The sequence below is a fragment of the Fusarium mangiferae genome (assembly GCF_900044065.1).
Source record: "Fusarium mangiferae strain MRC7560 genome assembly, contig: FMAN_scaffold002, whole genome shotgun sequence".
Taxonomy (NCBI): Eukaryota; Fungi; Ascomycota; class Sordariomycetes; order Hypocreales; family Nectriaceae; genus Fusarium; species Fusarium mangiferae.
Window position 1 is genome coordinate 3,623,786 of NW_024573922.1, and position 26,084 is coordinate 3,649,869.

At 49.5% G+C, this 26,084-nt stretch overlaps 14 protein-coding genes across 14 annotated transcripts; 10 read left to right on the forward strand and 4 right to left on the reverse strand.

The window, feature by feature from the left end:
- Positions 1-422: 422 nt before the first annotated feature.
- FMAN_05485 (uncharacterized protein) lies at positions 423-863 on the forward strand (the record flags this gene model as incomplete). Its single annotated transcript, XM_041827851.1, has 2 exons — positions 423-492; positions 541-863. The coding sequence occupies 2 exons, from the start codon at positions 423-425 to the stop codon at positions 861-863; spliced, it is 393 nt and encodes a 130-aa protein (XP_041678773.1).
- A 985-nt stretch (positions 864-1,848) lies between these two features.
- FMAN_05484 (uncharacterized protein) lies at positions 1,849-2,711 on the reverse strand (the record flags this gene model as incomplete). The annotated part of the gene is made up of 2 exons (XM_041827852.1): positions 1,849-2,589; positions 2,643-2,711. 2 exons carry the CDS (start codon positions 2,709-2,711, stop codon positions 1,849-1,851), a joined length of 810 nt encoding a protein of 269 aa, XP_041678774.1.
- A 651-nt stretch (positions 2,712-3,362) lies between these two features.
- Positions 3,363-4,283, forward strand: FMAN_05483 (uncharacterized protein; the record flags this gene model as incomplete). The annotated part of the gene is made up of 1 exon (XM_041827854.1): positions 3,363-4,283. One exon carries the CDS (start codon positions 3,363-3,365, stop codon positions 4,281-4,283), a length of 921 nt encoding a protein of 306 aa, XP_041678775.1.
- A 1,499-nt stretch (positions 4,284-5,782) lies between these two features.
- Positions 5,783-6,271, forward strand: FMAN_05482 (uncharacterized protein; the record flags this gene model as incomplete). The annotated part of the gene is made up of 1 exon (XM_041827855.1): positions 5,783-6,271. One exon carries the CDS (start codon positions 5,783-5,785, stop codon positions 6,269-6,271), a length of 489 nt encoding a protein of 162 aa, XP_041678776.1.
- Positions 6,272-6,715: 444 nt separating this feature from the next.
- Positions 6,716-7,353, reverse strand: FMAN_05481 (uncharacterized protein; the record flags this gene model as incomplete). Its single annotated transcript, XM_041827856.1, has 2 exons — positions 6,716-7,198; positions 7,246-7,353. 2 exons carry the CDS (start codon positions 7,351-7,353, stop codon positions 6,716-6,718), a joined length of 591 nt encoding a protein of 196 aa, XP_041678777.1.
- Positions 7,354-8,430: 1,077 nt separating this feature from the next.
- Positions 8,431-9,558, forward strand: FMAN_05480 (uncharacterized protein; the record flags this gene model as incomplete). The annotated part of the gene is made up of 1 exon (XM_041827857.1): positions 8,431-9,558. The coding sequence occupies one exon, from the start codon at positions 8,431-8,433 to the stop codon at positions 9,556-9,558; it is 1,128 nt and encodes a 375-aa protein (XP_041678778.1).
- Positions 9,559-10,451: 893 nt separating this feature from the next.
- Positions 10,452-11,135, forward strand: FMAN_05479 (uncharacterized protein; the record flags this gene model as incomplete). Its single annotated transcript, XM_041827858.1, has 1 exon — positions 10,452-11,135. The coding sequence occupies one exon, from the start codon at positions 10,452-10,454 to the stop codon at positions 11,133-11,135; it is 684 nt and encodes a 227-aa protein (XP_041678779.1).
- A 250-nt stretch (positions 11,136-11,385) lies between these two features.
- FMAN_05478 (uncharacterized protein) lies at positions 11,386-13,655 on the forward strand (the record flags this gene model as incomplete). Its single annotated transcript, XM_041827859.1, has 2 exons — positions 11,386-11,691; positions 11,736-13,655. The coding sequence occupies 2 exons, from the start codon at positions 11,386-11,388 to the stop codon at positions 13,653-13,655; spliced, it is 2,226 nt and encodes a 741-aa protein (XP_041678780.1).
- Positions 13,656-13,724: 69 nt separating this feature from the next.
- On the reverse strand, positions 13,725-14,542 carry FMAN_05477 (uncharacterized protein; the record flags this gene model as incomplete). Its single annotated transcript, XM_041827860.1, has 2 exons — positions 13,725-14,349; positions 14,418-14,542. 2 exons carry the CDS (start codon positions 14,540-14,542, stop codon positions 13,725-13,727), a joined length of 750 nt encoding a protein of 249 aa, XP_041678781.1.
- A 299-nt stretch (positions 14,543-14,841) lies between these two features.
- Positions 14,842-17,105, forward strand: FMAN_05476 (uncharacterized protein; the record flags this gene model as incomplete). Its single annotated transcript, XM_041827861.1, has 2 exons — positions 14,842-16,956; positions 17,013-17,105. The coding sequence occupies 2 exons, from the start codon at positions 14,842-14,844 to the stop codon at positions 17,103-17,105; spliced, it is 2,208 nt and encodes a 735-aa protein (XP_041678782.1).
- Positions 17,106-17,457: 352 nt separating this feature from the next.
- On the forward strand, positions 17,458-18,282 carry FMAN_05475 (uncharacterized protein; the record flags this gene model as incomplete). Its single annotated transcript, XM_041827862.1, has 1 exon — positions 17,458-18,282. The coding sequence occupies one exon, from the start codon at positions 17,458-17,460 to the stop codon at positions 18,280-18,282; it is 825 nt and encodes a 274-aa protein (XP_041678783.1).
- A 957-nt stretch (positions 18,283-19,239) lies between these two features.
- FMAN_05474 (uncharacterized protein) lies at positions 19,240-21,169 on the forward strand (the record flags this gene model as incomplete). The annotated part of the gene is made up of 2 exons (XM_041827863.1): positions 19,240-19,504; positions 19,551-21,169. The coding sequence occupies 2 exons, from the start codon at positions 19,240-19,242 to the stop codon at positions 21,167-21,169; spliced, it is 1,884 nt and encodes a 627-aa protein (XP_041678784.1).
- Positions 21,170-21,382: 213 nt separating this feature from the next.
- On the forward strand, positions 21,383-22,627 carry FMAN_05473 (uncharacterized protein; the record flags this gene model as incomplete). Its single annotated transcript, XM_041827865.1, has 1 exon — positions 21,383-22,627. One exon carries the CDS (start codon positions 21,383-21,385, stop codon positions 22,625-22,627), a length of 1,245 nt encoding a protein of 414 aa, XP_041678785.1.
- Positions 22,628-22,806: 179 nt separating this feature from the next.
- Positions 22,807-24,798, reverse strand: FMAN_05472 (uncharacterized protein; the record flags this gene model as incomplete). The annotated part of the gene is made up of 5 exons (XM_041827866.1): positions 22,807-23,525; positions 23,574-23,854; positions 23,899-24,093; positions 24,136-24,579; positions 24,632-24,798. 5 exons carry the CDS (start codon positions 24,796-24,798, stop codon positions 22,807-22,809), a joined length of 1,806 nt encoding a protein of 601 aa, XP_041678786.1.
- Between the last annotated feature and the right edge of the window lie 1,286 nt (positions 24,799-26,084).

Here is a 26,084-nt window from a genome sequence, read left to right on the forward strand (position 1 = left end):
CGCGATCCGCATTTGAAGGAATAACCTTCCAGGTTGCCGTGGAGGAAGTAACTTCTTAAAAAGATGCAGGAAAGTGGGAGATCGAGAAGAGGGGGGTTCAAGCGGGGAGGGAACCTAAGACGGGATGGTGACTCTTCAAGATTGTAAGCTGCCTGTAGCTTCGAACGGCTGCAAAGGACCTTCCGTAGAAACTCTCAAAGATAAGAGCCAGCTTTTGGCCCTCAACTCAATATAACCTAGACTTTGATTCCATCCATCTTAAAATCAACCATGGTAACATCCCTTCCGTGAACTCATCCCTTTGAACCCCTTTTATCATCAAACTCATTATTTACAAATCACTATATACCGGAGTCACTCGAACAGAACCTAAGAAAGCTCCTCCTGCCCACGAATAGCCCAACATAACTCCAGATTCAACAATGTCTCGAACCCACAAAGATCGGAGATCACGAAGACAAAGGCGCCACATTACCACAGCGAGCAACAAACGTAACAATATAAGATAAGCCGTCTGGGCCTTCTGCTAACTCAACACAGATGGCCACCATTTGATGAAGGACGATATTGAAGAAGCACTCCTTATGTTAAGGTACAACAGTCATCTTCACCTCTTGGGACAAACAGCTGACCAAAGCCAAAGGGGGTTACTTCCATGGGACCCAAAACGATGGGATCCAAATAGTGACTCTCCTACCAATGGTTATCATACCGATGATGAAGATAGAATTTCTGTCAATGAAGATGAAGATACCACAACACTTGAGCCACCAACTCCAGAAAATAACGACACTCAACTAAGCGACCAATCTTCGAAACGGAGATTACTGGAGGATAAACCCCGGCGCAGAGCGACAATCTGAATTGATGGGTTGTGAAACAATTCGCCCGAGCTGAGCAACCAACAATTTCTGGGACAATCTCAAAAGCCTAGCCTCAACCATCGAGAACACAAGAACAACTCAAGATTTCGAAGCCCACGCTGTCAAACAAAGGCCGATAAATAAATCTTGGGGACGATTGGTCTGGCTTGGACAAAACAAAAGAGTCGAGCTCCACGACTAGGCCTATGCCAATGGATGTTGTTGGGCATAGAGGAAGACAAATTTCAGGAGGGGCTGGAGAGATTTGGAATTATTCACAGCGATTTATTACACAGCGAATAGCATTTGAAATTGAATAAAACATCAGAGTTTCAGGTCGTAGATGGTGTTTTGGAAAATCTGAGCTTTCCTTATGCCTTGTCATGACCTGGTTCAGTCCCCTCAAGGATGAACAAAGGCCTTGAGAAGATCCATCACCAAAGAGACTCTTCTGAGATCAACCGCCATTAGCTTGTTTTAGAAGTGTCATAATCGACTGTTTGTTTCCTTAAGGAAAATCCCGGCCACTGAGACTTACATGTGAGTCCATTGTCCTCAAGCTTTTGTACAAGGTCGATGGCTGAGACGGACCCTCACGGTGCAAAAGACGAGAAGCACAAGTGAGCTGGAACTATGGAACCATACTGATAGCAACATAGTCACAACACTGTTTTTGGGTGTAATTTTAATAAATATGAACATCTTTTGAATGTTATGTACGGCGTTAACGTTTGGAGACTCCTCTCTCAACAGAGCTTGGCCAAAGTGCTTCCCTGAGGACAACCATATGCAGGTGCAGGGACAATTATTCGAACATTTTAATACTTAATTAAATTCTAAAGGCACATTATTTTCTTAAACGATCGTTCGATTACTCTTTTGTGATATCTCGAGATGCCTTGCTGTCTCTATTACCCCAATGATTGTCGCACCCGAATTTATGTCCCTTTGCCCTACTCGGCGCTGAGCGGACTAGGCCATTTTGTTACTTAGCAGAGTTTTCGAATTCCCCGAATGCTGTAAAACTGATGTTGCCCGGATTGCTCTGCTGCTTCCAGATAAGAAACTCGCAATCGGAGCCATGAAGCGCGCAAACGGAAAAGGATTTGGCCTCAGTCGAGAGCTTGCCTTTCTCACAGACCTGTCGAAGACAATGCCACCCAGGTTTGTTTCTGGAGTAAGCAAAATCTGCTAGATTTCGCCTTATCTTTTCGTGAGGCAATGATGACTTTGGTTCATATGCGTGACTCAAGTCTTCGATGAAGGGTTTGATTGCGCCCTGAAAGGCAACAGTGCAGCGGGTTGTCCGGGTATTGTACTGTTTGCACGATTTGACAAATTGCGTTGCCGGGCTTTCTTCTTCATTTTTGTCGGTGTCTGAATCTGTGCGGCGTCGCTTTCGACTGAACTCCTCTTGTTTGAGAAGTACGGAGTCGCGAAGTTCTCCGGCTTTTTGATGAAGCTCGCTGCCGTGTCGTTTCACTTCCTGGAGGATGCCCTGGAGCTTCTTCAAGTCTTCTGGGCTCATTGTTACGCTGCCGCCTGTAATGGCTTCATTGCTAGAGTTACCAGCCCGTGAGTTCTGGCATCGAAGTACGGCCATGTCTTCCCGCAACTGGTTGTTTTCTTTCTTGAGCTCCGCATTCTGGGCCACAACGAAATCTTGCGTCGCTTTCAGCCCGGTGATGGTGTGTTCGGCCTCATGCAAGCGTTGGCGAAGGTGATTCTGTATGAATATTGGTTATTAACCCAGTCTGACTGGTGTGCTCATATACTGACAACTGTGTCACCGTTCACATCCTCTCCGGAGACTGCGATGGCGCTAGGAGTAGCTGGCTGCGACGTCATCCTTCCTTCTCAACTGATGTGGAAGGGGGAAGTTCCTGAATGTCGATGAGCGATGATATGTTGAGGATGTTGGAAGGGGAAAGATTAGACTAAAGTTGTGCGGCAGGGGCTGAGCGCTGATCGTGGTTGATTGTCTGGCAAAGATGGAAGGTAGTGGAAGTGGCAGCGACTGACAACTCTCACACATCTCTAGGTGCTAACTATCTACCTAATCTACCTTCAAACACAACCACAGTTGGCAAGCGCTGCAACAGACAGTATGTTCAGTCAGATCCCAAATAGGCAATATTATCGCTTGTCGATGAGAATTTGTTGCAGACCATGGCAGACGTGGATAAGAGCATGGGCGATACCTACTCTTTGCACAAATATCAGTTCCTACACAGACCTCCGGGGCCTATTGCCAACTTGAGCTTTGTCCAATGCTCCTTGCCAATTGTTCTTGCCCTCCGCTGTACCTGCTGGAAGTGGCCTTCCAAATGCCAGCTCCTCCCAATGTCAGCAACGATCCATATCAGATGAGAGTCTGTTTGCCAGCAGACAGGGCTAGCCTTCGGCATTTCCTTTCAACTCAACATATCACTTCATCGTCTCTCTATATCGACACCAAGCATTACCACTTTCTCGCAATATCAGCAGAAGCACTTAGAAATGACATCGCGACAGTCTACCGCAGGTGGTGAAGAGTCGAATCACGAAGAGTCCAAGCTCCAAGAGCCGAAGCTCCAAGAACCGAAGCTCCAAGAGCCGAAGCTCCAAGAGCCGAATCACCAAGAGCCGAATCACCAAGAGCCGAATCACCAAGAGCCGAATTACCAAGAATCAAAAAATGGCCTCCATCATGGCGACAGAGGCGAGCTTGCTGGAAGCAATGATCGTGGAGATCAGTATGGTTATCAGTCGGGCGGTCAGCACGGCGGTGGACATTTGCAACATCCTCTGCCTTCGCATCCCCCTCCGACTCCAGGTAGTGCCACAGGCTACCCGTCTACTGCTCAGCATGGGCCTCTACGTCATCCGTCTCGACTTCCTTATAATGCCACGGATTACCAGCCGACTGCTCAGTTTGTGCCTCCACCTCCCCCACCATCTTGGGCAAATTATCCAAATGGACAATATCTCCCCCAGACTGCCTCTACCGGACAGTATCATTGGAATCACGGAAACGAGCCCTCCCAGCCCTTGCTCTCCATGAGGCTCCACGCGCCCAACCAGACAGGGTATCCAAGCTACAACAGCGTCAATGGCGAAGAGGACGGAATGGAGAAGAATGGGGGCAGGAAAAGAAAAAGATCCCAAGCCAACATAGACGAGGATCCGTCGGCTGGGTCTCGGGGGACTTGGGATGTATTGAGGAGAGACTTAGCTAATACTCTGAAATTCGTCTTCAATCGATTCCAGGAAATTGATGAAATTCAAGGTCACTCCACTGACGAACGAGCCAACCTGACCGTCCATCTTACGGTCGGCCGCTCACAGACTACGGGCGAGGTCAACGTCAACATCAACAGGCTGCTTAATGGGCCCTCCCGGGGAACAGAGACGCATCTCGGGCAACACAGCAGCTACTGAGGCAGGAGTTGGTAGCAGCGATAGCTGGTCTCGTCGTTTGAACCCGGGCTGGCTTTGACATCTAGACACCTCCAATCCATGGCCGCTATGGTTCAGAGAAGAAAGAGGTTGACGATAGTTGTTCATTCCCATTGGCCGATGTGCCGTCCACACAGATATTTTTTTCTTTGGCGATGCTCCCGACCAAAAGGACCAGCCGATGATGTACTTATGGGTATGTAGAATTACTTGTGCTCTTACAGTAGTCCTCGTACAAATGACAGGCATAAATTACCCAAAAGAAAGAATGTTGCCTTCTACCAGACATGAACCATGTCAACAGGTTGACGTGCCTCAAGAAGCAGTAAAACAACAGACCTTAGTATAGGGTGCTAAATAAACTTAGCAAAGAGTAACCTAAGCTCAGGCTAGATTTACCTAAACATTTCCATCGCTTAGGGTCAATTTTCGCTTAGCTGGTTCCAGGTAGAAACTCACCAGGCTTGTTTCCGCCCTCTGGTCCCATAGCAAAGACCAGCAGGTAGGAATAGCCTCCCTTTGCAGAGTCGGAATGGATTGTTGGGATCTGTGTTGCGGTTTCAATCTGCATGACCGGCACTCCACCACCATCATAGGTTAGCATGTAGTCCCTCTCGTGAAGCGTGTCTCAAATCCGCACAACAGAAATCAAAGAGAAAGGACGGAAGTAGCCGTTCCCAGATGGCTGCTCTCTCGTTGGGTACATCCAGGTTGAATTCTAATAGATGGCTGAATTGTGTAGGGTTTTCGGCGTGCGAATGATAAAGAACGCGAGCGAAGTCGGATTCTTTGAGGACCAAGCGGTCATTTGTCTTTTTGAGACAGAGCTCATGCCACTATATTATCGCCTTACAGATGCCAAAGACCCTGCGGTGATGGTCCATCATGTTATCGTTCTCGTCCTTCAGGCCAATGGTCAACACAGGGCCAGCCTTGGCAACAATCTCAGGAGAGACTACATGCCCGTATGGCACAGCACCATCGGATATTCCATCCACGTAACGACATGTGATATGCTTAAACGCAAGCACATAGTCAGATCAAAGAAATATAATCTGTTGGCGGCCCACCACGAATGGTCTAGTCAAACATGGGAAATGGTTGCCGACGATCTCTCCACCATATCCCCTTTCATGAATATTCTTCTCTGTCTCCAGCTGAGGTTTCACGGAGATAATTACATGGTAAGGGCGCTACAAGTCTTTCAATGCACCGCTACTGCTGCTTTCCGCTCTCAAAGACATGGGCGTTACATTTCCATGAAAGGTCCATAGTTGCAAACCAAGGGGTCGTGCATGAAAGAAGATATGCGAGTGAATTGATCCTCCAGATAGTGAATTGAATCCTCCATGTATAAATACCGATCCTATCTTCCCACAGAAACTGAGCAACTCACTTCCATAAATACATACCACGTACCTACACGCTAGGCCCTCCTCACTTAAAGACACTCACCATTTCCCGATTTACTACACATAAAAATGCCCAAGCGACGCTTGTCTAGCGACTCTAAGGACGATGCGCCGCGCAAGATACGCAAGTTCAGCAATCAACAGATGGAGCACCGTGGCAACCTCGAGGGGACTGTTTCTAGTCTGAGAAGATGCAGTCTATCACAACTATCAAATGAGTTCGAGCCCAAAACTCAGCTACTGACACCAGAGAGAGACTTGCGGTCCAGAGACGACGAGCCCACCAGCCTTGACGAGGATTTCAGCTCAGCAAGAGCTGATACGGACAACTCTGTAGACGAATCCAGTGATGATTCTGATCTTGAGGAAAGCTTAAAGAGCCCACGCCCAGAGAGTTTACAAGAAATGATCGATGAAATCAAAAAACTCAAGGAGATCATCAATTCGAAGACCTTTATGATGAAGCATTGGAGAGATTCGGCCATGCTTCTTGACAAGGAGGTGGAAGCCTTAAAGGCCAAATTGGAAGCAGTCGACAAGGAGCCTGCCCAAGCCTGAAGGTCAGACTCTTGGAAAGTGTCTGGATCTGTTTCCAGTTGAAAGGGGAGTCACTCGAGAAAAGGAAGGACAGTGAGGGAGACAATCTGGACGTTGGTCAAGGAGTTTAGATTTTTGCTAAGAATAGGAGCCTTCTATGATTCAAGGTCTCGCATTATGGATTCTTTGAAGGTACCTCTTATGTACCTTAGGAATCTAACACTTCCATTGTATTGAGATAACTCTGCATCTGCCCATTGAAACTCAGTCTAGAAGCCAGCTGAAGGGATCATATTCAACCGAAACGCGATCGCAACCACTGCAGAATTCCGTATTTAAAAGGATTCCAGAATGAAAATCCTCAGTTGGCATGGACCTGAACCTCTGGGTGAGCCAGTTGCAAAAGCAAGGATCAGTTGGGTTATCAACTGGGTGACTATGGCATCGAAGTTGCATCGCAGCATCCTACGAATTGCGGGCAGCCAAATTACCATGGACCCCTTCAGCAACAGCCCGAGAACAGTAAAAGTGTTTCGAATCGTAAGATGAATTGTTGGCAACAGACCACAATGTATGTTGTATATCAAGACGAAAGCGAACATTCTCTTCAACAGAGTCTGTGTCATGCAAGCTGGGGAATGCGTTGAACAAGTCCACAGAATGATTCAAATCTGGGTGGACACGAAGAAGGTAATATTTCGATGGCTCCGATGGTGGATGCGGCATGCATCTGCACTGAATAAAGACTGCACATGCTCGGATCTGGGTTATATCATCGGAGAAGCCCTGGGCTTGTGCCTCTTCGGAAGGCATGGCGTGTTGTTCCTCAGTGTCGGTCCCATGGGATTCTTGCTTTCCCTCTGTTCCGGCTGTCGGACTCCCAGGTTCCTTAGGCGGCTCGCCCAGGTCTTCCCAAGACAATGACAGAAGGTCGTAACGGTCCGCGAGCTGGAAATAGTCAGTTCGCTACTCAGGAAAATATCTTCCAAACTTACGTCGTCGAACTTGTGCCACGAATCTGAGATCCCTGAACCTGAGATCTCTGACCCTGAGACCTCTGCACCTGAGATCTCTGAACCTGAGTTTTCTGAATCTGATGGCATGATGGTGGAGGGATGTGATGTTGTAGAAGCATGTGATGTTGATGTATTGATGTCGATGAGTTGTGAAGAGCAAAGTCTGAATTCTGAAGTCTGAAGTCTGAAGAACGGAGAATGGAGAATGTAGAACGGAAGTGCCGAGATCATGAACAAAATGCGATGGATATAGATGCGCGGAACGGGGGAGGTGCGATGGACTGGGTGATGGCCGATGGGTCAGTTGTCTCGTTATCACCCCTTCCATCCCACTTCGACCTCAAATAACTTGGAAGGTAATCTGTTTGCCTAATTCGTGGACAGCCTGAGGCAATCTTTGCATAAACTTGGCAGGCCTTTAGACCACACTGAGACCAGTCATCAAGGTCAGAAGTTTGATTCTTTCATGTACATACTCATACTATTGAATAGAGCGAGCGGCACCAGACAAGCCATGGTCGACTGTCTCATTCTTTCTACCATGTTGAAACGCAATGCTCTAGGTGATATGACGGCCCAAAATCTTGGAATCGAGACTCACAATGTCACACCCGTATTCATGGCTTCGATATTGACATAGTTTCAGCCAGTCACTAGGCCATCTGCCGCATGATCGTGGCCCCAGATTGAACAGCAGCAATGTTCAGCGTGACAATCAGCCCAGAGGCTGAACATGATGAGTACCAATGTCTTCCAGGCTTACGTGATCATTCTTACTTCTTTTCTTCCAATTATTGCCCGAGAGATTTATTGAATAGCATTCCATGTTCAGAAGTTGTGGTCGGATGAACACCCGGTTTCTTTCAGGGTCGCGATAAATCCGCCTTTGTCGGTTGAAGTGAGTACTGAACATGTAGCTGCTCCCTGGAACAATATACTAACAAAGTATCCTACTGTTGAATTTGGTTGCTAGCGTTACTGTATCTCGCATGTATGTATATAAATCTCACAGCGAGCCCAGATCAGAGCCACTCCCTTATCCGCACAATTCGACACCCTCAGTCAACAACACCAGTCTCTCCTCAAACAAGCAGCGCTTTAATATCACTACAAAAATAATTCCGACCTTTAGACCGTTTCTCATCTTCAAACTCTCTTTCCAGGATGGCTGTACCTACTATCACAGTCTCCTTTCCTAAAGCCACCCCCGGATCTCCCAAGACCCGGGCTGTCACATCCCCTGTCGAGTGGGATCACTATTATTCGGGCACACGCTTTTCCGAGAATCAAGACATCAAAATGAACCGAACGCAAGGTGTTGAGAATCATGGTATCTACGATGTTGAGGAGGAGGACTTGGACGAGAACTTTGTGTATGGCCGTCTTTCACCTGCCCCTGCCCCTCGACGAGATTCGAAGACACTGTCGGAATTGAACGGCTACCTTCCTGGATACAGGTTTGTTGGTAACCGCGATATTGAGATGGGTGAGGCCGGTGTGTGCCAGGGCTCGTTTCATGAGTTCACCTTTGAGTATCCGTTTCTCCCTGCCGAGGACTTTGAGGGTTTCAGCAGCTGTTGGCGTGAGGATGTCAATGAGGCTGACGTCTCGGATTCTTGTTTTGAGGAGTCGAGTAAAGAGAGTTCCGACACTGGTGGCTCATTGGAGGGTGACAATGTCTCTAACGCGTATGGAGATGCCCCTCGAAGGCTTTCTAACATGGAAGACACCTATTGGGGAATTCGAAAGCGTGGTTTTGACGAGTATGAGCAGGGTCAAATTGAAGAGGATGAGTCTGACGATGTTCAGCTCGAGGAGCCTTGTCCTGAGATTGATGATGGTAACGATACACCATCTGATGATGAGATGGACGTGGACCATGTCATGGACTGCGGTTGTTGCTCTGACCTCTACTTCAGCTCCACTGACGCCCCCCATGATCACGAATATTCGCTCGAGGACTATACTTTTCAGGGTGATGATGTTGAGATCGAGGAGATAGCTCGAAGACTCCCGACCATTCCCGAGGAGGAAGAACCAATGAGTCACTTTCCCTACGGATATGCAGAGTACGTGCCTGTGTTTACCCATGCGGACGAGGGCTTTGGGGCTGGGGATGACTCCTATCTTGGTCAAATTGTGTTCGTTGTGCAGCAGGAAGAGATTGAGGAAGACTCCGACCCTGATGAAGTAATGGTTGTTACGCAGGAGGAAGAGGATGAGGATGACAATGGCCCCTACTTCAACGAGGCTCAGCTTGATTCGGCGGAGGTGAGATACACTTTCGTCTGATGGGTGTGAAGTTGAGAGGTTTGTGGTGCTGCTGGTTATTTGACTAACCTCCATCAGATCCAGCTTGATCACGGAGAGATATGAACCGGAAAGCAAAAAGCAAAAAGGTAAGTCTAATCATAGCTACGTCTATCATATTCCTTTGTCGATATTTATTGGGAGTTCTTGTTTGTTTTCTTTCGAGGGCTAGGTACGCAGGTGGGGATATGATGGAACAAGGAATTCTCAAGGTAAATTATTAAGGAATACAATACAAGGGACGTTTCATACACGTTGAAATAAAATTCTAGAGTGATACAATGTTGTGTAGGTGAAGATTTCGTGACGAAGGTGACAAAACCTCTAACCCCGGATAGACAAGAATGGAGCATCCAGATGATCCAGTTCAGGGGTTGAAACTCAAAGGCGAGCAAGTCTCAATCAAACTTGTTATAGCGCATCGATCATTCTGAGGAAGATGACGATAAATCAACATATTGTAGCAAATATGCATCGTTAACCCAAAGTAACCTTAGGCAGCTGAGCATTAGGTACCGATGCGACACAGTTCACATCACGTCGAGCCTTGCAAAGTCTCCGTGCCAAAGCAGAGATTTATGCTAATACCAAATACAGAAATTTCACGACAAATTTTCACCTTAATTCCACGGAGGTTGGGCCTGTTGGCCCGTCTTTGCTTCACTGACAGTGAATCCACTTGGCAGCCGTTAACAGTGTCATGGCCTTGGTAGGCGGCAGTCACCTCACCCCTCCATCGGCTTGCCAATCTGTGATTCACACAAAACCTGTCGCCTCATTTTTTGTACCAGTCATCAACCTCTCACCTCATTTTCCCCCCGCCTATCGCCATCGGAGTAACAACACAGACTCTCAGTATCACTGACGACACAGTCATGTCCTCCACACAAGAGCTCGGCGAGGGCCTCGAGCACACCGGTAAACGTCGAAGGATCGACGAGGACGGTGTGCCAGAGGATGAAAAACACACCTTGAGGAAGAGCCTTGAGGAGGAGCACGAAGCCTTTAAGAAGAAGACAAAAGCACTGGCAGAGAGACTCGACAGAGTGGATGAGTGCATGGAGTCATTTAAAAAGACTGTCAATCCATCTTTCGGTGCGGTGGTTGGTGGACTGGCTGAATATAGAAGCCTCGAGAATGCGTTCGAGCAAGCAAAAGCAGAGATAGCATCGTTGCAGCTGGCTCCTACTCAAACAACAGAAGAAGAAACTTGGCAACAAAACGTCATCGAGATGATCGAGAAACACAAGTACAGGATCACAATACCGATCATGAGTCATGCTCAAGTTATGGAGCAGTTCCAGCCACTGATCGCTTCTGGGAACAAAGAACATGTCGACCACTTGTTGGATTTTGTCTTCCTGGCCAAGGTCGGGAAATGGTACTGTTTCCAGGAGGTTTGCGACAAGGGAACTTTAGGGCTCACTGAAGTCCGTGCTGTTCCAGAATGTCCACTCCATGGAGCAGGATGTAAGCAGGTCCTGATGGCCAGAATGGAAGCCACTCCTCATTTCCAGGTCATCTTCAAAAGGTTTGACCCGTTGGGTTTACCACAGTGAACTTCACGGGTGAGGTCGTCGCTCGGTGCAGGGTAGCGCCGGCCCCACAAACCGTCAGGACAGGGCTCCGTTGCCGTTGAGCCCCTCCACCTCCACCTCCACCAACTCTGCCGTCTTCCGATTTGTTTACTCTACCATCAGCCTTACCTTATTTACACTCCGCCTTTTCAAGGTGGTACCAGCATATCTGCCGAAAAAACTACATAAACGGCACTTTCACTCTCGAAACACTCTCTTTCAACATGCCACCATGGCTGCAGTTCAGCCTCGTACGCGGTCTGCCCGCTTAGTGGCCGGCTTTACCAACAAATCTACTCAGCAAGCACCAGCGACGGCGCCAAGTCCTCATGTTCACCATGGACCTCCAGCTCTGTCGATTTTTTTGACCAACCTGAATCTTTTGGACCTCGATCAACACGAGGATTGGCCTGGTATCAAGGCCCAAACATTTGCGAGCGGCGGTTCTAGTGCGCAGGGCCTGAAGAAGAGAGTTCACTGCGTTGAATGGGCGCTCTTCCAGCTCTTTGCGCTATGGGATCCCGATGAAACAAAAAAAGTAAGACAACAAACTAAATGCGACAATCAAGCTGACATTTGTAGAAACTAAAACCGTTCTTCCCTCCTCTTGACCAAACACAATCGGTCAACCTACGAGCCGCCCTACTACGAGCTCTCGAGCAAGCAAAGAAGAATGGTATCCTCGGACGAGATGCTATTGTACGAAAGACAATGCTGGACGAATGTCGAGGCGAACGACTCGAGGAAGTTCTCGCAGCATTTTCATCTGCTGTTCTCAAACATGTTATTGCTCAAGAGGTCGCAACAAGCGGTGAACATACAGCACTTGCGCTCGGACTTGCGCTTGAGGACCGCGGGTACCAGAGCGACAACACAGATCTGAACACTATGGTTTTGGCACACAAAGTTGCCATCAGTCGCATTCTCAACAGCAAGGTAGCCGCAAGCTCAAGGTTCCGTGACTTTGCCGATCTTTTAAATGTCAAGGAGAAGGGCATTGCCAGGAGAAAAGAGGCACTTGATGCCCTGGAGGGAGGCAAGACGATCTCTGAAGATGCTAGACGGGAAATGTGGCGGACACTTCGAAATAACTGGTCTGGCAATGAGCGATGGATGGAGACGCTACTCTACGGAGACGCCAGCGTTAAGAAGGATGGACTTCTGGGTATGCCCTTTGATCGCGTGTGGAGAAGAGTCCAGCAAGGCCGTCTCGGAGAACTTGAGGAGCATTCAACAGGCCTCCTGGAACAGCTCGACACTCGAGTACGTGTACAGAGGGAACGACTTCAAAAGTGGCAAACCTTCCGCAACAGACTGTCCGCTGATCAACCCAAACCATCCCCATCCAAGGTCAAGCAAAAGGAGAAAGAGAACGGCATCGATTTTGGATTTGGTGCCCACGAGGCACTTCATCTTGGAAGTGCTAGCCCTAAAAAGGCGACTTTCGGCAAACCGAAGCTCCTCAAGGAGTATGAGGATCTTGTGTCCAATCTGAGCCACGAGTTGCAGAGCACAAAACCTCAAAAGTCTTCAGCTCTTGACTTTTTACAGCGCCCTTCTTCTCAGAATACACCAGCCATCAATGCCCCGGCCCCCGAACCACAAGAGGAAGAGGAGGGGGCGATCAGCGAACTCGAAGACGAGGATGGGTTTGCTGAAACTCCGATTCAGTCTTTCAAGTCGAAGCTCGACAAGTCAAGAAGGCTTCCGGTGCGCCCTAAGCTGGCCCATACGGATGGCTCTTTTGTTTCAGTCTCTTCGCGCGCCAGAAACTTGCGCAAGCCATCTGAGGACGAAGCTCGTATTCTTCGTGCGTCATCAGTTGAACGGACTAGCTCGCCCGAACCTGAAGATGAACCTGTTGCGGCTTCTCCACGACCTGAGTACGATGTCTCACCTCAGCTGTCACCTCATATATCGCCTCAACCGTCTCCTCCTCCGTCGCCTCTGCCACTACAAGAATCTCCAGAATTGATGCCGGCGCGGCCTTCCCCCACCCAAGAAATGGCAGACCAGATCCTCGAATCTATGGATATGGCCTCTCCTTCTCCCGTCAAACGACGACCCAAACCTCGACACACTCTTTCACTCGCTGAACGAACTCGCCTGACCATGGCACGTGGAGCATTCGACCCCGATAATGAAGACATTGATATATCCCCACCAACGTCCTCAGAACCTGTCTCTGCAGAGGATCCCAGTCAAACATCAGTTGACGAAGAATTTGATCTCATTGCTCGGACCCGGAAGAGCATGGCTGGTTTCGACAAGGCGAGACAAAAGGCCCAGTTGGACAGGCGACGCTCTTTGCGAAAGACGAAGGCACCCCCTAAGAAGGAGGGAAGTTATTTTCCCAAGGTGGAAGAAGAAGACATGACCATAATTACCGATGAACTCATGGCTCAAGAGGATATGGAGGCAGTCTTCAGATCACGACCCAAGATCAAGGCCAGCCCTCTGCCAAGTCCGACCAAGGATTGGGATGACGACGAATATATGTAGTCACGATAATGAATTCTCCTTAATCATAGTTTACATGCTCTCATATAATGTACACCGCGCTTTTACACTCTACCAGCCCTGCTTCTTAAGTTCCAGAACTCTGCTAACAGTCGCCTTGAAACCATGCTTGAATCGTGATCGCCATCGCTGACTCCTTAGTCTCTTCTTCTTCAGTCCCTTGCGCTCGTGGAACTTTTGGCTGTGGTATTTGTTCTTGACTTGGTCCTCTCGGATGATTCTGTTGAGAACTCGAAGAGCGACCATGGGTGTGGGACCAGTTGTCTTGGTTACTCGGTCCTTGATGAAGACTGTGCGACCAGTGACTGCCTTGGCGCGGATTTGAGGTCGAGCAATTGGATCCGAGTCAATTTCAGCGCCGTATGCACTGGATTTGTTGGCAATGATGGATGCAATGTCCAGACTGAAGGGTTTCGATGCATCATAGGCGTGGCTGGGCTTTGATTCGGTGGAAGATTCGGTGACAGAGCTGGCGGGAGGTGGTGAAGGAGGAATACTGCCGACTAGAGGGTTCGATCGAACTAGAGGAGCGACGGCTGGAGGTGCCTCATCATCTGTAGGAATCTTAGGGCCTGCTCGGAAGGCAAGTGAGGTTGTGAATGTCCTCTTGGCGAGGCATGTTGAAGGTGTAGCTACTCTCGACAGCACCGAGCTGCCAATTCTGAAGGAGGTGGCCCTAAATCTGTCAGCATCCAATTCAAAATTACAATGCCAATTGACTTACATCTTGTCGATATAGCTAACCGCCAATGGCCGTCGTCAATAGCTGTCCCAGAACAGGTGAAGCAGAAAAGTCGCGATATTCGGAAAAATGTAGGTGCGAAAGAAGGCGGGATTGTGGACCGAAAACCGGCCCCACATTGAAACATTTCAGCCTCGTGCCTCGATGCCTCAACACGGTTTGCGCCTGCATAAAGAATCGCGAAACAACATCTGAAAACAATTCCATCGTTATCTTGACGTGAATAGTTTACTCAAAAGTCTTACGCGACCATACTCATCCCCTCTTTTCCGCGCTTGCACGCGACGGCGCCACTATGGCGTATAATCCTTATGGCAGTATGTTTCCCTTGAATCAGTATCAACAGAGCTAACTTGAGTAGACAATCCTTACGGCGCGCCTCCTGCGTATGGAGGATATCCCGGATCAAACAATGCCCCTCCAGGAATGGCTCCTCCACCTGGTCTAGGTGCGCATGCTCTGCAATACCCTCACTACCCGTCTAACATGTCTCCAGGACCTCCTCCAGGCATGTCTTCTGCTCCGGGAATGGCACCTCCAGGTGTCCAGCAGTCTAGCGCCCAGCAAGCTAATCGTCCAAGCGGCCTTCCACCCAACTTCCAAGCGCCTGCCAACATGCCCAACATCAACTTCAACGCCCCCGTGATCCGACTCGGTACATCGCAGCAGGGTAAACCCGGTACCCCCACAGCGGGCGGTCGTGATATGCCTATGCCTAGCGGTGGACGACCTGGCTTAGGTATGGACCGAGGAGGCGATCGAGATCGAGGCGCCAGGGAAGTAACACAGGTACTTGTTCCTCCGACGAACGAGGAGAAGCTCCGAACGATCTTCATAAACGAGATTCCCGAAGGCTTGGGGGGCGACGAAGGGATCCTACGACTTCTGGGTGCTTGTGGCAAGCTGCGAAAGTGGGATCCTGAAGCCAGTGTCACAGAAGACCATAAAGGCGTTAAGTTTGGTTTCGCTCTCTTTGAGGACCCTTGGTCGCTGAGTACTGCAGTCAAACTTCTCCACGAGCAACAGGTCGAAGTCCCCGTCAAGCGACAACCAGTAGCCGCGGATGCACCAAAAGACGATGCGTACGAGGGTATCGACAAGACGAAGCTCAAAGTTATGGTCGATGAGAGTTCGCTCAAGTACCTGGAGTCCTACGAAGAGAGTCAAGATGGTGCAATCGGATCGGAGAAGCTCGAGGCGGCCAAGTCAGCGCTCAAGGATGTTGTTCACGATTTGTTCTACCCCAAGACCAACACAACAAATGAGGATGTCACAATGGGCAACACCGAGTCTGGCGAGAATGTTGAAGTTGTGAATATCCCTTTGGCTCAAGAGGACGAACTCGCAGATATTCCAGCTGAGATGAGGGAAGTTGTGGCACAGGAGATTGCTGCTTTCCGAGAACGCAGCAACCAACGAGATCTGGAGCGATTGAGAAAGGAAGAAGAGATGGAGGAGATGGAGCGACGACGGAATGGACCAGCCCGACACTCTCGACTCGATTCACCACCAGCTACCAACAACATTCCTCTTGGCCCAAGAGGCAGCATAGCAAATGCACCATCAGGGCCTAAGGGACAGAATGGACAGCGAGTTGCCTTTGTGAATGGAGGTATTTCTAATACAGACCTTTCTATTCACCAAGAAGATGACGACACAGATGCTAGCGATGGAGAACTGTACCGACGCTACAAGTCCAAGAAGGATGATGAGGATGAGAAAGCATATCTTGAAGCTGAGCGCAAATGGAGCAACAGAGAACGATCAAGACAAGCAGCAATAGATCGAGAGCGCGAGCGAGAGCGTCAAGATGCAGAGTCATTCGAACAACGAAAGCAGGAGCAGCTTGAGCGGGAAAAGGCATGGGATGATGAGAAAGAAGCAAGTCGCAAGACACACCCTTACTACCGCGATCACAGCGGCTGGGCTCGCAAGAGAGCTGCTGACCGTGCAGATGAGGAGGCACGAGATGAAGCAGACAGAAGGGCAGAGCACGATGAACAGCGTCGTGAAAAGGCTGAGATGGAGCGAGCACGCGGTATGGCCGACTCGTTCCTCGATAAGCAAGCCGAAGAGATGGACCAGCGACAAGCACCCGCCGCTGCACCGCAGCCGTTCAAGCTATCCCTCGGAGCCGCAGCTCAGAAGGCTCAGGCATCCAGGGCAGCACCACAACGGCGCACAATCGCAGAGGTGGAGGGTCTCTTGGACGACGAGGAAGCAGATACGTCTACAAAGCGACAACTGGTACCTATCCAGTTCGAGCCATCTTCTGCTACGGCGCATATGACAGAGGAGGAAATCTCACAGGCTGTTCGATCCCTGGCCCAGGAGATCCCATCGGACAAGGATGGCCTGTGGGGATGGCAAGTCAAGTGGGAGTTTATGGATGATGCAGTGGTGAAGGACAAGCTTCGACCATTCGTGGAGAAGAAGATTGTCGAGTATCTCGGTGTACAAGAGGAGATGCTCGTCGAGGCAGTGGAGGAACATCTTCGCGCCCACGGTACAGCAGCCGCTCTAGTGGAAGAGCTAGAAGGAGTACGTTTCCCCCCAGCTTATGTCTTATGATTAAATTACTAACTGAGGTTTCACAGGCACTCGATGATGAGGCGGAGGATCTTGTCAAGAAGCTCTGGCGTATGGTGATCTTTTTCACTGAGAGCGAGAAGCGTGGACTACCGGCGTGATGAGGGGATGCTAAAAATGTACTATTATTATAATTCGAAGGGTTGCAATACCAATGAACTAGGTGAGGGCGTTTTGAGAGCTGTGGGAATATACAATTGAGTCTACAGTCACTTACTCTTACCAATGTCTCTGTCTCTGTCTCTGTCCCTGGTGTTAATGAGGGGGATCGTCGGCGCGTTGCCATTGTTGGAGGAGCTTCCGAGGTGCCGAGGTTCCCCACACTGAGCTTACCGTGGCCCTGGAGCTTGTATCCGTGGTAGTGATGTAAATAAGAGGTCAAGCTCCAGATTATCAATCGTTTAGACTGTTTCAACATCAGAAATTACATCAATCACAGTAAGAATAATCATCATGTCAAAGTCACTCAATCCCCCAAAGGTGCCTCACACCAACGTCTCATTTCCCCATCCTCACGTCGTTCTCGTCACCCTCAACCGACCTGAACATCTCAATGCCCTCCAGCGCCAAATGAGCATTGATCTCGACCGTCTTTGGAGATGGTACGACAACGAGCCGTCGCTGCGCTGCGCGATCTTGACGGGCACCGGACGTGCATTCTGCGCTGGCGCAGATCTCAAAGAGTGGAACGTCAAGAATTCAGAGGGCAATGTGAAAGACGTTGAGAGGTGGGCAGAGAACGGCTTCGGAGGCTTGAGTAACCGCCACGGAAAGAAGCCCATTATCGCAGCTGTCAATGGTCTCTGTCTCGGCGGTGGAATGGAGATGGCAATCAACGTCGACATGGTCATCGCCAGCGAAACCGCCAAGTTTGGTCTTCCAGAGGTGAAGCGCGGCGTCGTCGCTATTGCTGGTGCCCTACCGCGTCTTATCAGAACGGTAGGACGACAACGGGCATCAGAAGTAGCGCTTTTGGGACGCATGTACAGCGCACAGCAGTTCTTTGACTGGGGTATTGTGAACAAGGTTGTCAAGCTGGAGGATGTTGTTCAAGAGGCGTTGAAGTGGGCTGTCGAGATGTCAGGTAATTCGCCCGACTCGATTATTGTGTCGCGCGAGGGTCTTTTGGGAGGGTGGGAAGCTGAGGGGCCGAGGGATAGCACAAACAGGATTGATGGGGGGATTTATAAGGGTATGGAAGGTGGTGATAATATGAAGGAGGGTGTCTTGAGTTTTGTCGAGAAGAGAAATGCTGTTTGGAAGGATAGTAAGCTGTAGGCTCACTGCGAGTATTCTTTGAAGAATGAACAGAGCAATTGATCTTCGCACAGCGGATTATTGCTGATTGTTCAGACTTGGACTGCCACCAACGTCGATGGCTTGTTAGTGTCTCAGCTTCCAAATCATTATCAATTCACCAATTCTCGGGCATGTTTGCGCATTTCCGTCCAGGCCATCCTAGGGACGGCCCTTAATAGCGGGCTGATAGCTTCCGCGCTGGAGCAATTCATTCTCCGATTGGCATGCGCTCAGACTCTCACCAAGAAGAACCAGGGATATCGATCGACAGCAAAAAAATCTCTCGGGCAGCCACATCTAATAGATCATCACACAAATCTCCCAAAGAGGGTTCTCAGCTCGACGCGGGCAATCTGTATGTCTCCCAAAATGAGATAGTGGAAAACGCACTTCACAGCTATCGGCAATTGATGACGATCAGCGAATTCTGGTTGGTGAGAGGTGCAGCCCCAGCTGCAAGGATGACCTAGTGGAGTTGGCACGGTGAAAGCACCATCTTGGTTCGACGATGCTCTCTTGTTGAGCTCCTCAAATGTCTTGGGCTGAATGCATAAGCCAGTCAGACACAAGCGGCCCCTTTAGAGGGTATCGCCATGGGTGAGATCGACGGGAGAGATCAAATAGTCAGCCTGGAAACACCCACTACCTGTTCGCTGGCGCCGCCATCTAAGACATTGAGCCACCGTCGTATCGTGTCTTGTACCGCCGCAGGTAGCTCCGGGGATGCATGGCGGAATTATTGTATTGTGTACAGATTACCGCTTGGCTGATCTTTGACCGAAACATGGTTCAGTTCGATGAGATTTGAGACACTCCGGGCTAGTGGTCATATCCAACATAAGAGGCTGCTCCCCAGCTGCACTCGACTGCATTCGTGACCACCTTGTGCGATGTTGCAAACCTCCGCCTGGTGTCACCGTGTGAGAGTGTGCTACAATGGACTACAGTCATCTCGCCCCGAATTCTCTGAATGAGTCTGTCAAAGGCCATCCTGAATCATCTCGGGATTTTCAGAGCAGACCTTCAACTCCGGGAATGGGACCTGACGCAGGTATCGGATATGGGCGAAAGCCTCGAAAGCTTGTTCTCTGTTTCGATGGAACAGGGAACAAGTTCCACGGTGACGATAGTGACAGCAACATTCTCAAGATCTTTCGAATGCTTGACCGTCAAGCTGACGACCAATATCATTACTACCAACGTAAGTGATCCGTTCGTCGCAATCACAGTCAACTCACGTAATCCAGCGGGCATCGGAACATATGTCGTCTCAGGATCACTTACTCATACCGGTATTCGGGCTCGCTTTGGCTCTTGGTATCAAAAAGCCAAAGACTCGGCAATTGGCTCTTCGTTCGACCAGCATGTCGTAGGAGGCTATCGATTCCTCATGCGATTTTATAACCCCGGCGATGAGATTTATATGTTTGGTTTCAGTCGGGGAGCATATATTGCACGCTTCCTAGCCGAGATGCTCGATTACATCGGACTCTTGTCGCACGGCAATGAAGAGATGGTCAAGTTCGCTTGGAAGGCGTTCGCTCAATGGCAAGGTCGTGAGCAAATTCCTGAAGACGAGGAAGACTGCGACAAACCACCAAGCAAGGAGACCGAGGCTGCAAAGAAGAAGAGAGACGAAATGTTTCAGTTCATGAAGGGTTTTCGAGAAACATTCTCACGTCCAGTTGGTCGTATCCGTTTCCTTGGGCTATTTGACACAGTCAATTCTGTTCCAAGGTTTGAGACAGCCTGGATGCAACGCAGCAAGTTTCCGTACACCGCACGAAGCAGCGCCAGAGTAATTCGCCATGCCGTCAGTATCGACGAGAGACGAGCCAAGTTTCGTCAGGATCTCATGTATCAAGATCGACCTAAGCAGAAGGACGACAAAGGCCATCACTTTCATAAGGCAATCAATGACATCCGCGAGGAACTCAACGGACACGATGATCGAGGCAGAAAAGGCGATCATCTATCTCCTAATGACAAGAGAGGTGGTCGAAAGAAGAAGAAAGGCAACGCATATGCGCCATACCGAGCTCGCTCAAGATCGTGCAGAAGACCAAGCCAATGCGGAGACCCAGACAATTTCTCCAACCTCTCCGGTCTGGCACTCGATGAGATCAACAACATTGACGACGATGCCGCTCAAGATATTGACGAAGTCTGGTTCTCTGGCGGTCACGCTGATGTTGGCGGAGGCTGGGAAATGCTTGAAGGCAGCAAAAGCACCAGTCACATTCCCCTTGCCTGGATCGTGAGAGAAGCTCAGAAAGCCGGTCTCACGTTTGACGACGAAAAGGTCGCAGAGATGGGATGCTGTGCTGCTCATGATTGGCAAGAAGCTACAGGGCGACCTCCAATTCCTGATCTTCGAGTCTCAAGCGGTAGTGGAGGTCCAGGTCGTGCCCCCGACATGCCAATGGACGAAAAAGAAGACCATCCCAAGAACGATTTCCACGACATAATGCACGGGGCATGCACAGCTCGAATCCACGACTCCCTCGAATACGGCCAAGGCCTCGGTCCCTTCGCCGTAACAGCCTGGAAAATCATGGAGTACATGCCTTTCCGTAGAATGGATCTTCAGTCCGACGGATCATGGAAGCCAATCCGCTGGCCTCTACCTGGGGGTGAAGTTCGAGATGTGCCTGATACAGTACGAGTCCATGGAAGTGTAATTCGCCGTATGAAGCTTGATGAAAATTATCGGCCTGGAAACCTCATCATTGGCGGCGGTGGTAGGGGTGTTAGAAAGGCCTCTGCTCAGCACGGTACTGGTGATTGGGAGTGTGTAGCTGATCATGGTGATCCAGTTGGCGAGATTTGGGTGAGAAAGAAGAAAGATGACAGATACCGAGATTAATCATGGTAACGGATAAAGACCCAGATAGTCAATTAATATTTTATTTGTCGACGTCCAAGTTGTCGAGATGATGATCTGGAAGTTGATGCTCATGGCAAGTACAGGTGGATCACGTGAAGATCTTTAGAGGGCCACGACACCAAATCCCAGCATGTCTACCTAGCGCAGCAATCCTTCAACATGCGCTGAACAACACCGCATCAACTCATCGCCATGCCTCTCGTTCTCTTCCTCGGCATCCTCGAAAATGGCATTCCCGAACAAGTCCGGCAGCACAGCCGCACAATAATCTACACCATCCTCACCCTCACCTTCCTTACCCTCCTCAAAATCTGGACTTCCGGCCGCAAGAATCCCAGCCCACGCCTCCTCCATGGCAAAGTCGTCATGATGACCGGCGGAACGTCCGGCATAGGCGCCCAAACGGCTCTCGGACTCGCAGCTCAGGGCGCGCAGCTGGTTCTGCTATCTCAGGCGCCTCCGTCGGATCCCTTCCTCGTCGAGTATATCCAGGATCTGCGACAGAAGACGAATAACCAGATGATATACACGGAACAAGTCGATTTGTCGGATTTTTACAGTATTCGGACGTTTGCGACCAAGTGGATTGATAATGCCCCGCCTCGACGGTTGGATATGATTATTCTGTGCGCTGCCACCATGACACCTCCTGGTGGAAAGAGAAAGGAGTCGGAGGAGGGTATTGAGGAGACGTGGATGGTCAACTTTTTGGCTAATTTCCATTTACTCGGTATTCTAAGCCCGGCTCTTCGTGCGCAGCCCATCGATCGAGATGTTCGAGTTATTATTCCTACCTGTTCATCCTACATTGGATCACCCTCCCTTAAGGAGCCTGTCTCAACCGCCAACTGGAGTCCCGGTACCGCATATGCTCGCAGCAAACTCGCCATGAACGTCTTTGGTCAGGCATTCCAGAAGCATCTCGATGCCTACGAACGTCCCGACAAGGCTCCCAACAACACCCGAGTAGTATTTGTGGACCCTGGTCTTGCTCGAACCCCCAGCACCCGTCGCTGGTTGACGCGTGGATCTCTCTGGGGACTTGCAATCTACCTCGCTGGCTACTTGGTTCCCTGGTTCCTCCTCAAATCTCCTCACATGGCAGCCCAATCCATTCTCTACACTGCCATGGACGGAGATTTTGCTCGAGGTCCTGGTGGAAAGCTCATCAAGGAGTGTATGGAGGTCGACTTTGCGCGCAAGGAAGTCAAGGATGAAGAAGTCGCCAAGAAGTTGTGGCAAGAGAGCGATGCTCTAATTGAAAAGGTCGAGAAGATCCAGGCCAAAAAGAGAGCTGCCCAAAAGGCTGCTGATGAGAAGAATGCCAAGGAAAAGACTGAAAAGGAAAAGGAGGCCGAGATCGAGGAGCTCGTCGACGCCATCAAGAAAGGCAAAGAGAAGCACAAAAAGGCTGCGGGAAAGAAGGGTAAAAAATAGTCAACGATGTACATGACCATAGAACATAGACGGAGTTTGGGTATTGGTCCGGCGGTATACGGTATGTAATATGTAACACAAATGAAAGATCCAACGGGCATGAGTTTATTGCTATCACCAACTCCGACGCTTCTCCTTATCCGTATCCGTACAGAAGTATATAAAGCCATTCCTCCACGCTATTGTTGACGCTCGCCTAGAAAGTCAAAAGGTCCAGTGAACAGCAGGCTTTCCATCCCCGGATCAACCTCGAGGTCTGCCAATATGTTGGTCATCCACGTATCATCCGATTCACCTGTTATATGAAGACTCGGTACCAAGCCCGGATCTGGAAAAGACGATGGGGTAAGTCCAATATCTCCGGTGAATGGGTTTGAAGGGGATGTCTCGGTAGATCCGAAAAGGCTCCCGACTTCAGGTGATTCGACAGGGCCGCATCGCTCAAGATACCACCTCTCAATACGCCGAGCTCTTCTCGCAAGACCAAAGTATGGATCTGATTCACCGTCCCCTGGATTCGAGTTTGAAGCTGATTCCATGCGGAGGACGATTTGACGAAGGGTGTGAGGCATGTCGAGAATACGTCGAAGATGGCCGGCAGTTTGTGCGTTTTCGGGTTGTGCTGCTACAAGGTCTAGTCGTACTGACAGAGAAACTGCGCAGTATAGCATGATCCAGCCGATGTTGGGCATCGTGTCTTCGTCGCCTTGTGGGAGGAGGAGAATGACGCTTATGAGGGACTTTGCAGCAGACATACTTTGTGAGAGCCAGTCGAGCAGACGGCTTTGGTCTGCCCCTTGCTGAAGACTTTGGAAACCGTTTGGGCCATATGAGATGCCATCCGGTGAGGGCTGGCAGATAAGGAGGTCGAGGACGTGCAACTGCAGAAGAATTGTGGCTAGGCGTGTCAGTTAAGATTTCGGCTTTGGTGGGGAGAGACACTTACGACTCTCACTGAGCGGAAATGGCAAGGATGATTTTGTCGACGTATATCGCTCTCTGATTCTATGTAACTCGGCAGGCAACTTATCTTGCCTTGCCCCTCGTATTGCTCCTGTGGCTTCAATGACTGCATCGTCAACCTCTTCAGTAAGCTTTTGAAGGTATATGATGTATGGAAGATGTCTGTCAGAAGGAGCAGTCCCCCCGGATAAGAGGTTGTGACAGCATTCGAGGATGAATGGAGAATATCGAAAGTGGTGCGACTTTTGCAACAATACAGCCGAACTATAGCTTGTTAGATTTGATTTGGGGGCTGTTGTACGACATACCTCGAGGATAGATAATAAGTCCCGGCCAGAGCTCTCATCTCGTCATGCGTCATTTCACCAGACCCATGCTTGCTCTCCCGACTCAGAGCCCACAGACTTGCAACTCTCGGTCGATCAAGTCTCATATCTGAGATGATGCTTGCTGCAAGTGACAGATGCTGAGTGTACTTCATTGTTCCTTGGTGAAAATGCGCCCTGAATCATTAGCGACGAATTTTGAGAAGACGTAGTACTCACCAAGCCAAATGCACCAAGAGCCCTTGCAGCATATCCAAAGTTGCAAAAGGCCCTTTTATCATCCTGACAAGTACAATTTCGTTGAAGAGCTTGCCTAATTTTTGCTGAAGCTTGAGATCCTCGTGTGAAGCTGCCGCAAGTATCGCAACACACAACGTCGGTCTGTCCTGAACCAACCCCTGAATGGTTACCGACTCTGCAACTATCACGAACGGAAAATGAGGCGACATGCGCGTTCTGAAGGTATCGAGAAACTCTTGTCCTTTCTCGAATGACAGCAACCCCTTGGAGAACGGGTTGTGGGATGCTTCGGTATCAATGCTGGCTGGTGTCGTGGACACACCAGGTGAAGTATCCGTCACATTTACTGAAGTCGCATTGGCCGAGGTCAAAGATGGAGATCTTGATCTTGTAGGGCTCGCAGCTTCGAGATTTCTTGACGGCCTGAATCAAATTAGTGCTTGCAAATCACAAAGTACAAGTGTCTCACCCGGGCCTCAGAGCCTTTCGTCGCCGAGAAGGATTAAAAACACATGTCTTGTTCAGGCGCAAACACCTGTCGCATTTTCCAGACTCCTGTGATTTCTCGCATCGAATCTTGGCATGAAAACACGTCTGGCACGTCTTGAGCAACGGAATATTTGGGTCTGATCTCGAAGCCATCGCGAACACGGTTTGAATGGTTTGTTTTGATGCTAGCGTTGATGAAATTGAATCATTAAACTTCTCAACGGTGGGGAAAACGTCTCATTTAGATCCACGACTCATGGATCCCAGCTTATGCTTTTCATCGCATTGAAGTTACCTGAAAGGCGGATCTGATGATTTTCCTGCATTCACCGTACCCGTAGGTCAAGATATCACTAGAGATTGAGTTGTTGTGGTTGAGAAGCGGACTTGAGTCTTGAATGTGGCTGTGACACTGAAGTCAGAGATCGGACTCGGGTTTAATTTCAGGGCACTTGCAACGGAATTTTCTGTGTCGGTGTGGCGATGCAGGTTCGTTCAGCGCGCTATATCTCGGCTTTGCAGGGTTGCATCGTCATCTCAAGAGTAAGACTGTGGCTGGGTTCTGGTACTCAAGTCCGTGTCCGTTCCAACACGGCACTTGAAGGAAAGGATTAATGACGGCTCGCATCGACGCACTCGTCATTGGTTTCGCTTGTGGGACGGTTTCAAGAAGGTTATGCCGAACGGATTCGATCAGGGACGAAGCCAAGCTTGCTTCTCCACATCAGCTAAAGCTTGTGTTTAAAGCAGCCTTGTAGGGCGGAATCAGACTTCAACGGTTCCCCGCCTGATAAAGCCGCTGCCGCCCTCCTTGGTGACATTCAATTTGACTGGTGTAATCAGCGTCGCATCCTTCAGTTAATTCGACGCTCCTGGTCGGCCGCCCTTAGTTAGAATCGAGAATCTCAGCCTGATTTCTAGGGGTCCTGAGATGAAAATTGTCCGACAAGTAGCAATCTCGGTGATTGGGACGGAGTTTGGACAACTCAGGACGAAGCTCTTGTTGGTCTAATCTTCTTTACTCCGTAGTGTCAGTGATTTAAATTTCTGGAAGGTGACTCAACAAATTATTGAGCAGATCATGTTGAGGTTTATGATGATGCAAGAGTTGAACTTTCCACAACTCCCAAAGGGTTGCCGATGCAACTTCCCAATCTTCCAAATCTTCCGCCACCGTGGCAGGTAAGGTACCTTGGTTCACTGGCCGTGCCGTGCCTTCCTTTTGTTCGCTTTCAACCCGCATTTCTCAACTTCGACAATTAACTTCAAGTAACTCGATTTTGAACATTACATCTACACTTCCAGTCACAAAGAATTTTCGCAGCAACTCTTGCACAATGAAGGCCGCGTCTACACTGCTCAAGTCTCCAGCATCAACTCAAGATACGTTGTTTGTGTGAGTATCCAGAGCCCGATCTCCTCGACCTCGCCAATCATCA